The following is a 16,578-nucleotide window of genomic DNA, read 5'->3' as shown; positions in this document are numbered from 1 at the left end:
TACTATTTTAGAGTCATTTGCTTTCTAAGTTGAACCTATATTAGGATTATTTAAGCATAAATATTAAATACTTTTTTAAAAATTTATTTTCAATTATTGAGAAATATTTATTTTAATATTTTAGTGTATTCGATATATTATATTTTTAAAATTTGTTCTTATATTAAAAAAATAATCTAAAAATTTTGAATATAGATAGGCCAAGTCGGGCTTAGGTTAAAATTTTTTAATTTAGATCGAGCTTGAATAAAATTTTAAGTCATTTTAAGGATGAACCAGGTCAAGCCTGAAAAATAAGCCTAAAATTTTGTATCGACATGACTCGACCGTTATCAAGTTTAGATCCAACCCACCCATCTATGCTTTAGCTTTGACTAAAACGGCACCGTATGTCCCTTGATTGAAAAGAGAAGGGTTTTTGGTATGGGGGTTTTTGAATTTGGATCGTTATTGGCCAGGCATTCGTTGAATTCTCCTTCTTCAAGCTTGCAAAAAAAGACTGTTCCCCAACATTAATCGATGTGGTATTTATGTGTGTTTTACCACAGGCTGCTCGATTACCGGAAACCCGAAGTCGAGTCCCTGGCTGACCTTTTCGGAGCTTTCGAAGACAAACGGCGCCCTGGTAACCGAGTTCTACAATGGCGGCTACCTCAACACCATCACCCCGACTCCCCTTTCTATTTCGTCGACTTGCCTTCCGAGGACGTGGCCAAGAACGTCGCCAATCGAAGTAAGTACTGCCGCCACTTCCTATTTCTTTCATTTTAAAAAATGTCTTTTAGTCAAATTGTGGTTTTAGTCCCTCTACTATACTTAAACTTGGAATTTAGTCTTTTACTTTAGTTTGGCATAGTCTGATAATTCTAATAATTAACAGCGATTATCCTCACAATTAAAATGCTGATTTAGATTTTTTTTCCCCATAAAATGATGAAAACACATCTGAAAAAAAAAATCTATTTGCATAACTTACATGATTTCATTAGTGAATGTAACTGGAATGTCCCTCTATTATAGAGACCAGATCAAATTATAAATGGATCAATTTAGTACATGCACTATTAAAAAGAATCCAATGATTCTGGATTCTAAATTTCGAGGAGTTATATTTTGAAAGCTTTTTATGATTCTGCAAACAGAACATTTTGTTTGGAGTTAAACTGCAAATAAGGAAAAAAAAATTATGTCATTTTTTAAATAGTAAATGTTAACTTGTTACAAATTGGTCTTATTTGATTTTTTTTTAATAGAATAGGGATTAAATTGATCCATTTAATAGTAAAGGGACTAATTTGATCTAGTCCTTATAATAGATGGACTTCGCATATACTTTAACCTTATTTCGTTTATATTTTAATTGCAATAGTTAATGGTATTTAGTTATTTGGAATAAAATCATAGTTAGAGCAATATAAAAGTATATTATGCTAAAACTAGAGGAATGGTTAGCGGTGTTAGTTAATATTTTGAAAGTAAAATAATGGATTATACCACAGGCTGTAGTTTAAGGTTGTAGTGATCTCATCTGAGGGTGGGAACACAAGTTTGAATCTTGGAAGCGCACTTGTTGGGAATACTTTAACTCTCGGGTCGATAAGGACTATTCTTAAGTTCAATATGACTTGAGGACACCCTGGGTTTACACACAAAGAAGGATTGAATTATAATATGATTAAATTCCAATTTTGAGCAGAATAGAGGGACCAAAATCATAGTTTGAACCTTTTTTTTTCATTCTAAGAAGTTTTGTGAATCCCTTTGTAGGTATACTTGTGAAGGGAATATATGAACTTTGGGGAGAAGGAGGTAGCTATGAGGAGCTTGAAGAGGCTGTTAAAAGCTACCCTGATGAGCGAAAGTTGCCATATTTGGGGTCTGAAAGTACGTTTAAGATTACCGTGGATAGTTTTGGGAAGGTTATGAGCCTTCTGGAGCAGAATGAACGGATTCGGGGGCTTTCATATATTTCTTTTAAGGTTTGGTTCTTAATATGATTTTCTTGATCCTGAAGTTTGCTTTGAATGACCGGTTTCCTTTGGAACATTAAAGCCATAGCTGGGGCATGTAGAGTAAAAGGAAAAATAAAATGTTATAATATGTTACTCGGACTCGTGAGTGAGTGTTCTGATACAGGCATGTATTTGGAGGATCCTTGGAGTTTGTATCCTATATCAGGTACTTCAAGAAGAATTAGAATCCGAGCAACAAAGATGTTATATTTTCATATTTTGGTGCTTTTTCTTTAATTGTATTTTATGTTACTTGACTCATGGTGAATGTTGGATGGGCATGTGTCTAGCACATGTATGCTTTGTTTTCTTTTTAAGTTTTACCATATCCCCGAATATGTATAGAACGCATATTGAAATGAAGTCTGGAGGTAGATAGATCGTATTTGCTATGGTAACTGTAATCAACATGTTTGCAGGGTCGAGTTAATTTAAAGAACCCTGATCACAATTTCTGGCTCATGGAAACTGATGACATTGCAACTAATAATGGACTTCCACCGGTAGCACAAAGGAGAATATTCTTCGGTAGGGAAGTTGGTGGAGCAGATAGGAAGCTTCTCCCCACGTATCAGTTGAAAAGCCGAAATTATCTTGGACCAACAGCAATGGATGCGGAAATGGCTTTCTTAATGGCCAATCAAGCGCAGGCTGCGCCTGGGAAACTTGTATATGACCCCTTTGTTGGCACGGGGAGCATTCTGGTTTCAGCAGCTCACTTTGGAGCAATGACAATGGTGTTTTATTTTCTTATTTTAGTCTGATTTATTCTTCATCCCATTGCTTATTATTATTATTATTATTATTGGAAATCATACGGGAACTGTTTGAATTCATCCAGGGTGCTGATATTGACATCCGAGTGGTGCGTGATGGGCGCGGCCCTGACCGTAATGTTTGGAGCAACTTCAAACAGGTGAATCTGCAATATAACTAGCAATACCTTTTTCCTGAAACCCACCTGCAAATAGTTCTGCATGAGATTACATGCTCATTTGCCCTGCATCTTTTTAGTACGGATTGCCGATGCCAATTGCTTTGTTGAGGGCGGATAACAACCTTCCTCCTTGGCGTCCTGGATTAAAGGAGGTAATTTCTTGTAAAAATTGCTTGCTTTTGAATATGTTAGTGCCTTCTTTATTCGTATTTGAATTTGATTTGTTCCATCTAGGCATTGTTTTGATTGAAATACAAAAACACAGTATGTGGCTGGTACATTTGCTTAATTCGCTATGTCATCATAATCAGTCATTCATTAATGGGTAAACAACTAAAAGAGCCCTTGGACTAGTTTACTTTTGCTAAATAAGCCCCTTATACTTTTCTTGTACCCAAATAAGCCCCTATATATACCTTATTTGGGTACAAGTTAAAGATTATAGACTTATTTGGGTGTAAATAAAGGTATAAGGGCTTATCTAAATAAATTGATAAAGTTCAAAGGTTTATTTTGTGAGGGAAAAGGCAATCTTTGCTGTCCATTAACTGTCATATATTCTGAAATTTACTTGTATGATGTTTTCGCTCTGCTTTTACATAGGTGTTTGATGCAATAATTTGTGATCCTCCATATGGAGTTCGAGCTGGTGGACGGAAATCTGGAGGCCGGAAATTGCTGAAGGGGGTTATTGGCCCTTACACTGTTCCAGATGACAAAAGGGCAGACCATATACCTTCAACTGCGCCTTACAGCTTAGCTGAGTGTGTGCATGACTTGCTTGACCTTGCTGCTAGGATGCTTGTAATTGGTGGCAGGCTCGTATTCTTTTATCCCGTGTCGAGAGAAGAAGACTCGTGCGAAGATCATTTCCCTGAGCATCCATGTTTCGAGTTGGTTGCCACTTCAGAACAGATACTCAGCTCACGATACAGTCGGGTTTTACTCACCATGGTAAAGACGTCCTCGTACACCGAGGAACTTGCGTTGGCAGCTTGGATGAAACATTTGGAGTTCAAGGCGAATCATTCCAAGTGGTTGGAAGAAGGTAAAAATCTTCACTCTTCTGTTTTCAGTCCAGCAGAAACTGAGCAAAGAATCAAAGCGCAAATATAGAGGGAAATACGTGTAATATCTTTGCTGTTGTTTTAGGGGCTATATTTATTCTAAAAAGAAAATAAGGTAAAATTCTGATTTTCACCCTTCTTGTTTGTAATTCTATAAACCAAAGTTACAAAATTATTGTCTCACTTTTTAATCGAAAGTGTTTATTTCTAAAGAATGGTGAAAAAAACAAACCTTATTTAGCTACTTTAGGTCTAAAATAAAAATATATATATTTGCCTTAATTAATTGAAAAATACTCATCTACTTTAAAAAAAAAAAAACCATTTTTTCTTTCTTAAAAATAACCCCTTTTTAGCTTTTAAAAAAGAACCCTTTTGTTAATAACTACCACATATTATGCATTTATTATTTTCTATAAAATAATTGTTTTTTCGATACTATAAAATAATAATTGTTTAAAAGACAATTTCTTATAAAATAACTCTATCATATTTTCAATCCAATTAATCCCAAATGAAATTTAAAGATAATTTCTCTTTCAAATTTCTTTTTTTTTTCATAAAACATGTACTTAATTATAGTTAAAAGGGATTAAATGCCCCTTAGTAGTCTTTATTCATTTTTCATGGGCCCTAAACTGAGAAGACCCACTATAGAGTAAAGAATAATCACTATTTTCCGAATTTAAGCGAGATCAAACGTAATTACCGAATTCGGAACAATCTTAGACCAAAAGAAAACAACCCATTCCAACAATATCATATATACGTGTGTATATATATACACGAGTAAAATGCTCCCCAAAAAGGAGCAAAGAAAACATATATAAAAATTGGAGCAATCACAAAATCTGAAAATTGAGGCCCCCCCATGATTTGCAAAAGCATTGCTGTTGCACTTGCATGTGCTCTGCTTCAGTAGCCAAGGATTATCTCAACTACTATGGCCCAACCCCATGAATGAAAGGATATGGTGGCCCCATTTTTCAGTTAGGGACCAAATTTCGCCTGTCTGAAATCTAAATGGCTATTAAGATTTTTGAATTAGGATAGGGATTGAGATCCTCCAATGACATCATAAGACAATCCCCAATTTCCTTCTTTTTTTTCAACAAGCCATTTAATCCCCCCAATGAAAGGGGGGCCCGCCATCATCAATTATTGGGGACCTGCCTGCAATAATTTAATATTCAAACAAAGGTACAATGATGAATGATTTTTGTACTCATTCTATCTTCACTAATATTTGCTTTGTTCATTGCTGCCTTCACTACTTGTTTGTTTCCTCACTTTTTTTATATTTTCTACCCCCCAATTCAATAAAATATACTATCAATCTTCATGTCCCATTTCTTTTCCTGGAAAACACAGAATGAAGTCACCATCTTCGCTAGCTATTTTTTGATAGTCAAATCCATTCTCAAATCATGAGATGGCCAAGTTTTCAAGGAACTGAACTCAGTGCCTGTCATTGCTTCCAAGAAAATGCTTACTAGTCGCAGCAGTTCATGCTAATTCCTAGTAGTATATTTTTCTAGGGTCAGAACATGCCACCAGCCTCATAGAGGGTCCTAACACTTGCCAAATGGGGACTGCTATGTACTCAACCGACTGAACCAATCCATATTAGAATTGATATGCAAGTAAAAGTTCAAAGATCCACAAATAGTTCAATTCCCTACCAAGCAACACCTTCTGAAAAAGTATGATTTGAACCATCACCACTGAGCTTTGCATTAACTGCAACATTTTTTTCCGGTGGAGGGTCTGCGATGACAGCTGCATGTGCTCGTTACTGACCTCTCCAAGTGCTAAGAAGAAGAGTCATGAAAGTATCATTTAAGCATATGCAAATATACGTTCATAGGTCCGAGAAATAGTAGCAATAAATAGCATGAGAAAGTCATTAAAATCCAAGTTAGTGGCAACTAATTTCCAAGGACTAAATTGAGAATCGTAGCTAGTTTTAAAGTTCTAGGCTCTCTTATCATCAAGATCAAAGAAGCTAATTCTAGTGTCTAATGTTCACAAAGCTCATAGTGAATATGTCGATGAAGCTACAGTGATCAGATTATTGTACCTCTAAACCAAACTATTAATCAGCATATGGGATCTGTTTATTGGTTACTAGAGATATCAAAAGAAGACATCCACCATTGAAGGAACAAGAGTTAGTAAGCCAGAGGTAAACGTATATAAAAAATCAAACACGACTCAGACATTGAATTTGCACAAATAATCAATAGCAAAACAAAAGTCATGCGTACAAGAGAAGATGATGGGGATAATTAATGTGCAGAAGGAACTAAAATTGAGAAAAACATATGGGTTTTTTTATTCACACAACAGGCACCCAAAACAATACATGAAGAACACATTATTTGCACACGATAAATCTAAGAAATGGCTAAAAGTACAGCTAAAGTTTTCCAAAATAAAAATCTTACAGAAAGGAATGCAATCTTTCACACAGCAGTCTCCTTTGAGACCATGCGATCAAACACAAACACTGAAAGCAGAAGAGAGAGGGCCAGATCAACCCACGTCAACAGCATACCATGAGCTATGCACTTAAGAACCATAATTTCCGATGCTAAGCAACAGCTGCAAAGAAACTAATAGTCCTCAAACAACCATAGCAATAGAAGGAATTCCAGAATATTTAGGGAGACCATATATCCACAGCATCAAGTTAAGTAGCCAAGCAAGCAAATCTCTGGCGTTCAGCATCCAGTCACCCTATTTTGGTTAACCGATCAAACCCCAATAATATGTAAATCAAGTACAATCCAGAAGTAAGATTAATCGCTTTGCTCGTTCGTCGTTCCTATGACAAGAACAATGGAAGAACTTGCCAATGAGGGAAAAGCCTGAATTCTCCAAATCCAGGCTTGAAACCTCTAATTCTTCAATGCAGCAAGAAATCAGCAAGTACTTGCTCAAAATCAAAGAGCAATAAGCAAACCCAAATTAATGACAAAAGAAATCCCCAAGTATATATCACTCATGAAAGCTCTAATTCTTGAGCCCCTCTTCTTCTCCAACATAAACTCTCAAATTCCTAAACAATTGTGAAAGCTCTAAAACCCTAATTAATCATCAAATAGAAGTGCTAAGGGGAAAACCCTAATTTGAAACCATTCATCAGACTCCAAACTCCCAAATCGTTTCCTCAAAAACCCTAACTCCCCTATCCCTAAAAATTCCAACTAGAAATGATCTTCCACATCCACACACATGAAAACAACATTGATACACAAATATTTATAGAATCTATGTATTCATATAAATATATATATACTCCCAACAACAAGGGTAAACCGGTCCACCCAAATTCAACGAGGGTCATCGTCTCTTTGACCCGAACCTCCCGGAGCACCCGACAAGGAGGCTAACAAATTCAGATGACCGGGAAGATAATTGCCAACCCTCGCCGCCGACGCTTCACCCATCGCTTGCTGTTGCTGAACGAAAAACGCAGCTGCAGCTGGTTGCTGAGCCGCTGTTTGTACCACCATCTCGGGAGGAGGCGGGGGCGCGAAGCTCCATATTTGACCAAAGTCAGGCCTAGCTGGAACAGCCCAGAACGCACCCGTGTGTGTTCCAGCGGGCCCCACGATAGAACCCACGCCCGGTCCCACCGTGGCCCCTCCGGAATCGTCCTTCCCGGCGTTATCGTCGTCGGGCCGGACACGTTTTCCGAGTAAAAAGGGGGTGGAACCCAACAAAGGCTTATGATCCAACGACGAAGAAGTCGTTGACGGCAAAGAAGTGGAATTGGCTCCGCGGACGGAAACTGACACGGTGGAGAAGCTGGCTGGAGTCGTCCCCGTACCTGTAGCGGCTATGATGGAAGGCTCGGCCTGGCGTAACAGCCACTCGATGGTCTGACCGTCGGATTTATGACCCAACTCGCGAGTCAACTGGAAAACACGAGCGGCGCAAATGATGGGCATCCTTATCCTCCGTCCACGACCGTCTACTTTGCTGTGACGGTCTTTGGAGGGAGGTTTCTTGACGGCAAGGGCACCGTTCCCCGGCGCTTGTTGTCTCTGGGTATCCATTGTTGCTCCGTTTTTAGCAGCAGCCTCTGAATTTGACATGCGGCACCAAACAAAACCCCAAAACCGTATACAATTTCGACTAGGCTCACTGAAAATGTTCTCACTTAGTTTTTTTCTTTTTCCTTTTTCTTTTTTTTTGTTGGGGGGGGTTAAGCTGAAAAGATTGGTTGCAGTGTTATTGTAGGTGTTTGATGTGAAAAGAAAAGCAAAAAAAAAAAAAAAACAAATTAATGGAAATACAGAGAGGAGAGGGATGGATATTGGGGAGGGAGCAGAGTGCTAATCATTGAGCGGCAGCAGCTGGTGGAGACAGGAGGGAGGGCACATGGGTGGTGGTTCCCACTTCCTACGCCCCCTTTTGAATCACATTAAAATTACGCTTTTTTCAATTATTTCCCTCTCAACTATACCTCTACCCTCTTCCTTTCGTTTCATCTTATCGTACCCATAGCTAAATTAACATCTACGGTGGATTTAGATTGATGATAGGTTTATTTATAGTCTGTATAAAAATATCAGTCACAATGAGATTAAATATTATAAAATTATTATAATATAAGATAAAAAATAAATTAAATATATTTTAATTTATCCTCCATCTAAATTGACCCTTAAATTTTTAACTTCAAGTATTTTTTTAATTTTAATATATAAGTTAATGATAAATTAATTTAATAGTTAATATTTACTTACTTTCACTTTCTTCTTCTTCTTTTTTGTAAATAGAAATAAGTTTTTATTTATTTTGAAAATGTTTTATTTTTTATAACATTTTTTTGTTATTTTTTAATTTAAAGTTTAGAATTGTTTATTATAGGTCCAACTATTTTAATACATATGTATTAAATAAATTTTTTCTTCAATATTATTGTATTGAAAATCAAAAGAGACATTAGATTTTTAATTTTCGTAATTTAATTTTTAAATTTAGATTTCATATTAAGTTGTGAGGACGTGACACTCTCTCAAAAAAACAATATCATTACTCGAAATTTTTAAAAATATATATATATAAAATCTAAAAAACACAAATTTATGAATTTATTAAAAAAATTATAAATATATATTTTAAAGTTCATGTGATGATATGGTATAAACTCTTGCTAGCACATCATCACACTTAAATATCAAATCAAGAACAACAATCAAGTTTCAAGATTAAATGTTGTTTTACTCGTTTTTAGTGACTAAATTATTGAGTATTAAAGTGAAATAAAAAAACAAAATTGTTTATGAGATCGATGACATACTTAACCTTTAATCAAAATAACATCTTCTTATCTAAACTTTGTATGTCATGAAAACTAAACCATAGACGAATTCTTTTATTTTAATATTGATGCATGTTGATATAGATGAGTTTATATGTATCACTTAGAATTTATTGATATTTAAAAAATATATATATGAACTTGTTAGGATTTGGGAATCGATAGTCTAAGTGAGTGATAGGATTTGGACCTTCGACTTGGATGAACCTAACCCAGAAGAAGAATGTTCGCCTACAGGCATAGTCAGATGAGGAACTTGTGGGAATACAAGATGTTCGAAAAGATAGCTCGTGCGGGAAGCCTGCGAGGGAGTTCGCGTAAGCTTTGCAGGAATGAGGTCGCAAGAGGAGAGCTCGCTCAAACCTCACTAGGATGAGGTCGCGAGTCATGTCTATGAAGAGGACCCCCACTCGTGACTAACAGGTGTGAGGTTCGCTAGGAGAGTCAGTCTTAGGATCAGAAATGACCGTATGCTCTGCAAACAAACGTCTAATAAGCCAAATGAGGCCTAGAGAATGTCAGTACTAGGGACAAGGAATGTCAGTATCATCGGCCTAAAGGTCAAGACAAAATAGAGTGCCCATTGTGAGCTGTAATAATAGCAGTAGGAATGTGTATAAATAACCCTTATATTTCCTGTAGTACAACACGAGAAAATATTACTCAACAGTATTTATATTTTTAATTCTAAAATTTAATATCCATATATGCACATCTTAATTGCATAGGTATATATATATATTTCTAATTAGGTTAAACTTGAATAAGTTAATGAATTTGTATTTTTACATATTGTTATAAAAATAAAAACAAAATGTTTAAGATGAAAAATATTAGAAAGTATTAAATAAAAAATATTAAATTATTTTATAATTTAATCTTTTTATTTTCTGTCTTGAAAATAATATTTGTAAAATAAATCCCAGATATTTATATACTGACGTATAAAAGTTTTATTATTTTAAAATGTTTGATTTAGTGAGATTTAATAGGGCACTATATAAATAAATTATATTAAAATATGTGTTAAAAGATTTAAAAATTAAAATTAAAATTCTAAAATCATATTTATAAATTAATAAAATATTAACCGGTTAAATATCACATAAAACAACATTTGCAAGTTTACTATTTATTTAAGGGAGTAATTAATATTGAATTTATTTAAATAAAAATTTGGTGGCATTCTTTAGAAAATATATGTTTTATGAATATTAAATTTGATTTGATGGTTTTAATAAAAGTATGTATTATTATTAATGGCAACAAAACCAAATCTAAATTTAGAAAACGATATTTAATTTCAATATAACTAAAAAGGAAGTATTTTAGAACTTGAAAAATTATCCTAAAACTCAAAATTTTCATATATATAATTAGTTAACCAAGTTAGCATAAGTGAACTACTTTGTTAATGATATAATTTGATAACATCAAAAGTTTACAACTTAAATAAAAGTTAATGCTAAGTTCAATGACTTAAAAATAAAAACTTTACCGTATATCTCTCATCATCCGTTTATTATATTTATAATTACAATCTTAAGGTTATTCATCAACACCTATATATTGGAAATACGAGTAGGGATGACAATAAAGTAAGGCGATTTTTTTTTTTGTGTGTGTGTGTGACAAAGAAAATAAAAGAACAAATTACATCATGTAACCCATTTCCTTAAATGGGAAAACTTCAAACACTTGTAAACCTTGACCATCCAAATGAGCCAATTTAACTAGTCTATCAACTTTCTGATTTTCTTCTCTAGGGATATGACAAATACTCCAATGATGAAACTCAGATAACCACTGCAGAGTTCTCCTAATCAAAGTAGAGTTAGATCCTATTTTGAAACCCTCCTGAATGGCAGACACCACTTCTAGACTATTCGTCTGAACCGTACATCAACATAACCTCGATCACTCAAGATGTCTAAGCCATCTAAGGTGTCCTACATTTCAGCCTCGAATTCTGAGTAGCTCCCCAAGAATCTATTAAAGCCAAAGATCCAATTCCCAGCTTGATCTCGCACAATTTCTCCTGTTAAAGCAGAGTCATCCTCAAGTTTTACTGAACCATCAATATTCGAGTAGACTCAATTCCCATGTAAATTAAAACACGATGTTGAAGCTTGAGGTGATCTCGTTGGGCAACTGTCTGGCCCAGCTATAAGAGACCTTAATCGTATCGATATTACTCCAAAATGTCCCTTGAAAATTAAAGAGATTGCGATTTTTCCACATGCGCCATATAAGGACCCCAAAAAACCATTTCCAGTCAACCTCTCCAAATCCCAAGTCATGCTTGTTCTACATGTTTGAGACGATCCATTCCTATAAACTACCTAAATAAAAACTAACAATTTTATTAGTAGGAATTAAACGATTTCAAATATCTCTTACAGCAAGACAATCCCTAATAACATGCAACACATCCTCAATGATATGTCCACAAACCTCACACGCCGAACTATGACTTATACCTCTCTGAACTCTTTCCATATTAGTTTATATGCAACTAAACTTATCTTATTTTTTATTTAATATTTTTATATGGCTTCTTCAATCACATTATAACTTATCTTGAAAATTTAAATAATGCTTTACAATATATTATTTTTAACAAAATTATACTAAATATTATAAAATTAAGCTATTATAAAAAAAAGAAGGTTAAATTGAACTATATGTTATGAATTACTAAAAAAATTAACATATTATAATTAGAAAAAATATATAAATAGGTATAAATTTAAAAGAATAGAGTTTCAACAAATAAATCAAGCATGTTTACCTAAAATCAACTCAAAGAATATAAAAAAAAAATCAACTTGCTCAAACTTGGAAGAAAAAATGTCAAGAGTGAAGGCGGATTGAGATCTTAACTGATTTTGAGGGGTTTTTTTTAATCATAATCACCTTCTATAAACAACATTTCATTATAATAGTCAAGTTTATTGTAGAACCAAATTTTTTTTATATTTTATTTATTTTATATATATAATAACAATAACAATAAAGTATAAAGTTTGCTATTTAGTAAATGAGTTATTATTCTATACATTACTAATAAAGTAAAGAAAAACCTTTACAAGCGGGGTTGGGTTGATGCCAATTATTTATTTTTTTGACCAAAAGATGCCAATTGTTTTTAGAGTGTATTAAAATAATGATAAAATAATTTAAAAAAGACACTCGGCTCCACTGGCAATGGATAGAACAATTAGCCTTAGTAAATTAGTTATTTATAATAACATCTTGTCCTATTCATAAGTGAAAAAATAATAATAAATTGTAGTTAAGATATTATTTCAAATTTTTTTTTACATTTTATCTAAAAAATTTATTAATCATATTTATTGAATAAAAATAATATTTAATAAATTGAATTATTTAAACATATTATCTAAATCTCACTAGTTAATATTATAGTTAATATATTGTAGTTTTTAAATTTGAAAATTGAAAAATTCAAATATAATTTAAATATCAAATATTATTATAGGGGTTAGTGTTTGACATTGCTTGAAAAGTGTTGTGGGAAAGCAATGTGAAAAAGTACCAAGTGTTTGGTATTATTATAAAAATTTATAGTAAAAAGTTAAAATATTCATTTTAGTTATTTAATTTATGCTTGAATTATACATTTTGAATATTTTTAACTAATTAATAAATTATTTTTAATTTTAAATACATATAATATTTTAAAATTTTAAATATAATAGCGAAGATATTTAAATAATTTAATATAATAGTAACTTATATTTAAATGATATAATATAATGATACATAAAATATTAATTAATCTAGTTTTTTAAATAGCTAATATAAATAAAGTCAATAAGATTATTTTAATAAATTTACCTTAAAAAGAGTTTAACTTTTGTGTTAAGAAGAAAAAACATTTTGTGATTAGGGTGAAAAATGTGAAAATGTGTTTTTTTTCCCTCAACTACAATCTCAAACACGGTTCAAGTGTATAACAACCATCGCTCAATAAAATTTAAAATTTTAACGATGTTATTTGAGAGGATTAATTATATTACATTATCATTTTATAGTAAGTATTGAAGAGTTGTATGGAACTTGAAGAACTGTGTAAGATTCTTTTATTTCCCTTAAAAAAAAAAGATTACAGTTCACATGTTTTTTCTTAGTTATATATTAATTTTTGTTGAAATTAGAAAAAAAGAAAAAGAAAATAAAAATCTTGGGTGTTGGTTGAATGGGCCTGCGTTGCATTAAAAAGAACATATCCCTACCTACTAAAATTCTTGATTGGTGGCTGAGACAAGCTTTTATTATACAGAAAATGACTAATCCCAAACACCAACTTAGTCATATAATAAAATTAAAATTTTACTTATCTTAATTACACATATCAATTTTTTATTTATTAAACGTGTTAGATAATTCGTATATTTTGACTGCAATTTTCATTAAATATTTTTATTTAAATAACATATAGATATTAATATAAAATATAGGCCTAACATTTTCCAAATATATCAACAATGAATCACAAAGTTAAAGCAGACTGAATTTGCGTTTGTACATCAACTTTTTTTTTTAAATAATAACATTAAAAAATATAATTAAAATATGGTATAGACATTATTGTCAATATAAAAGAACATGGGTTCGAGTGCGTTAAAGCACATTATTCTTCTATTTATGAGTTGGAGAGGGATTACGAATTGTTCTAAGTATTGTGTCAAGAAATATGGATATGATCAAAATCTATATTGAGATTGTGCAAAAAAAAATCCATTAACTTTTTCAATAATGTATTCTAAGTTCGGAAAAAACATTTAAAAATCCAAACTAAGAAAAATAATCTTACTTTTTTTTTTATTTGGGTTATAATATGATGGCATTTTTAAAGTTATTTTTGTGTTGAAATTGAGATTATTATTTTTTCTTGACTATTTGATCTCTAAAATTTTCATTTACATAAGTCTTTCTTCTAAATTGATCTCTAAAATTAAATTCCGTTAAGGTATGATAATGTGGTTCTTTGAAATTGTGTCACACTACCTTGTTATTGCTTGAATTTTTTTTAATTTTTATAATTTCTTTATAGTGTATTAATATTTTTCAAGTGATGACGTGTCACAATATCAAAATGTGGCACCATAAAATTACTAAATCCAAAAATTGAATATTTATTATTGCTTTGTCTTTTACACTATTTTTTCAGCAGTAAAGACTCCTTAGATTACCTCATAAAATTACATGGGCCTGACGTGGGCCGCACTTAGAAAAAAACAAAGTAGTTAAACTAAAGTCAAAATTAAAAAAAAAAAAAAAACTTTTCAATTAACTATTTAAACTTTAGCTAATAATCTCAACACTAATTAGTTATGTGCGTAAATGATGTCGTTTTTGACTGTTTAATACCAACAATAATCACTCATTTATTGGCTAATTTAATTAGAACAGACGGTCATAGATTAGTATGGAATTAATTACGTTGTTCTAGAAGAGCGAAGTTAGAAATTTAGTATTGGGAATCAAAATAAAATTTTAGAATTGTTAGGGGTTAAAAGGTAAAAATTAAGCTTAAAAAGCTTAAGTTGAATTCTTGATAAAACAATGGGACTAAAACCGGAAATATACCATTTAATCAAGAGAGGCCAATTTAAGTTGACTTCTTGAAGTCAGTTTTTTACCTTGATAAAAAATTTTAACGTGGTCCTTAATTTTCTTTTGTTCATGTTAATTCTGAAACTTTATAAAATTTTTTGAATTGGTCTCAAAATTTAGATTACGTTAAGATGTGATGACGCGACATTTCAATATTGTACCACACCATTACATGAATTTTTAAAATTTTATATAAAATCTAAAAAGTACAATATATATATAATTTTTAAAAAAATCAGACGATGACATGGCCACAGTCCTAGATGCTATGGATCCAATTTTAGGGAACGAATTCAGAAAAAAAAAACTGCTGCCAAATCTAAGAATAACAATAATAATAATAATAATAAGGAAGTTGAAGGACCCATAAAAATCAGGGGCTAAATGTTGATTTAACCCTTGTTACCGTTGTTAGTATTATTAAAATGATAATTAGGAGAAACGACAAAGGATAATGGAGCCAAAGATTTGCTGTACGTAATCATAATTGGATAACATCTATTATTATTTGTTAATTATTTTGAATAGAACATTCCTTAGTGATCAGCATCTTCATTTTCCATTTATTTAATTCCCACTAAGCCCCCATTTATTAACCTACTTATTTTATTATTGTACAATGTTTCATGCCTCCAATTTTTTTTTCCCTTTTTATGTCTCCATTGAAATACCTTTTTTTTTTTTAAATTTCGTCAAAATGGTTAATTCAAAGAAAATTCTTTTGTAATTATTATTTTATTTTTATGTCAATGAAAGGTCGCATTCTATTAAAATGGCTGTACTTTTGTCAGTGGAAGGGCCCCATCCCATTAATATCTCAATTTTATCTTAATATTGTCTGCTTTTTTAAGAAAGAGTGAATGGCTTAAATGTATTGGGAAAAATTTTGTTACCAATGAATTTTGACATTTGTATTATTTTTTAAAGGTGAATATTTGAATATAACTTTTATGCATGAATAACGATATAATATTTTTTTATTATCGGTGAAATTAAAAAATAGTTGGTTTTTATAAAAAAAAATTATTAATAATTTTATTTAAAGTATAAATTCTAAATCTGAAATATAAAATTTAATATAAATTATAAACACTAAACTCAAACTTTAAATTTATGACTTGATACTCTCTAAAACTTAAATCATAAATGCAAAAAATATAACAATTACAAATAATATTTAATTATATTTAATTAAAATTATTAATAGTTATTTATAAGTATTTCAATGATTTTTTTCTTTGCTTGATGATAATACATTATATTATTATTCACCTATTATGGTACATTAAATATCATTAATTCTTTAAAGCATTAACATATTTGCACTTTGTGTAAAAGTTATTTAGACATGAAAGAACTTGGTAAGGGTAAGAAAGTGGTGCAGTCAATATAATTAGAACTTGGTAAGGATAAGAACTTGGTTGGGATGGAACCACGTTCACATGTATATTAACACTAAGAACAGGTTTGGATAGGTGGTGTGGTGTAGTGCGGTGTGGTATGATGTGTTTAGTTTACTTTTTGTCTCACATTACAATATCGCTATAGTAATTAATATCACCGCCACTACTGTTTTTACACTAA

The 16,578-nt window shown here is 31.7% G+C and overlaps 2 protein-coding genes across 2 annotated transcripts; one reads left to right on the top strand and one right to left on the bottom strand.

Moving 5' to 3' along the window:
* The first annotated feature begins 371 nt into the window (after positions 1 to 371).
* LOC107894055 (tRNA (guanine(10)-N2)-methyltransferase homolog) lies at positions 372 to 4,207 on the top strand. Its single transcript, XM_016819261.2, has 6 exons — positions 372 to 733; positions 1,768 to 1,979; positions 2,432 to 2,749; positions 2,854 to 2,928; positions 3,027 to 3,101; positions 3,553 to 4,207. The coding sequence occupies exons 1-6, from the start codon at positions 520 to 522 to the stop codon at positions 4,063 to 4,065; spliced, it is 1,407 nt and encodes a 468-aa protein (XP_016674750.1). The 5' UTR covers positions 372 to 519; the 3' UTR covers positions 4,066 to 4,207.
* A 546-nt stretch (positions 4,208 to 4,753) lies between these two features.
* LOC107894056 (transcription factor TCP21) lies at positions 4,754 to 8,544 on the bottom strand. The gene is made up of 2 exons (XM_016819262.2): positions 6,464 to 8,544; positions 4,754 to 5,827 (listed from the first exon to the last, which is right to left on the bottom strand). Exon 1 carries the CDS (start codon positions 8,117 to 8,119, stop codon positions 7,352 to 7,354), a length of 768 nt encoding a protein of 255 aa, XP_016674751.2. The 5' UTR covers positions 8,120 to 8,544; the 3' UTR covers positions 4,754 to 5,827; positions 6,464 to 7,351.
* Positions 8,545 to 16,578: the final 8,034 nt, after the last annotated feature.

Source organism: Gossypium hirsutum, chromosome A13 (genome assembly GCF_007990345.1).
Source record: "Gossypium hirsutum isolate 1008001.06 chromosome A13, Gossypium_hirsutum_v2.1, whole genome shotgun sequence".
NCBI lineage: Eukaryota > Viridiplantae > Streptophyta > Magnoliopsida > Malvales > Malvaceae > Gossypium > Gossypium hirsutum.
This window is presented reverse-complemented; position numbering and strand designations above follow the sequence as displayed.

Excerpts from the sequence above, each read along its gene's own strand:
- LOC107894055 (XM_016819261.2), top strand. The coding sequence starts at position 520 with ATGTGGTATTTATGTGTGTTTTACCACAGGCTGCTCGATTACCGGAAA. Across the intron at positions 734-1,767 it reads CAAGAACGTCGCCAATCGAA|GTATACTTGTGAAGGGAATA; the intron begins GTAAGTACTGCC and ends ATCCCTTTGTAG. Across the intron at positions 3,102-3,552 it reads GGCGTCCTGGATTAAAGGAG|GTGTTTGATGCAATAATTTG; the intron begins GTAATTTCTTGT and ends GCTTTTACATAG.
- LOC107894056 (XM_016819262.2), bottom strand. The coding sequence starts at position 8,119 with ATGTCAAATTCAGAGGCTGCTGCTAAAAACGGAGCAACAATGGATACC.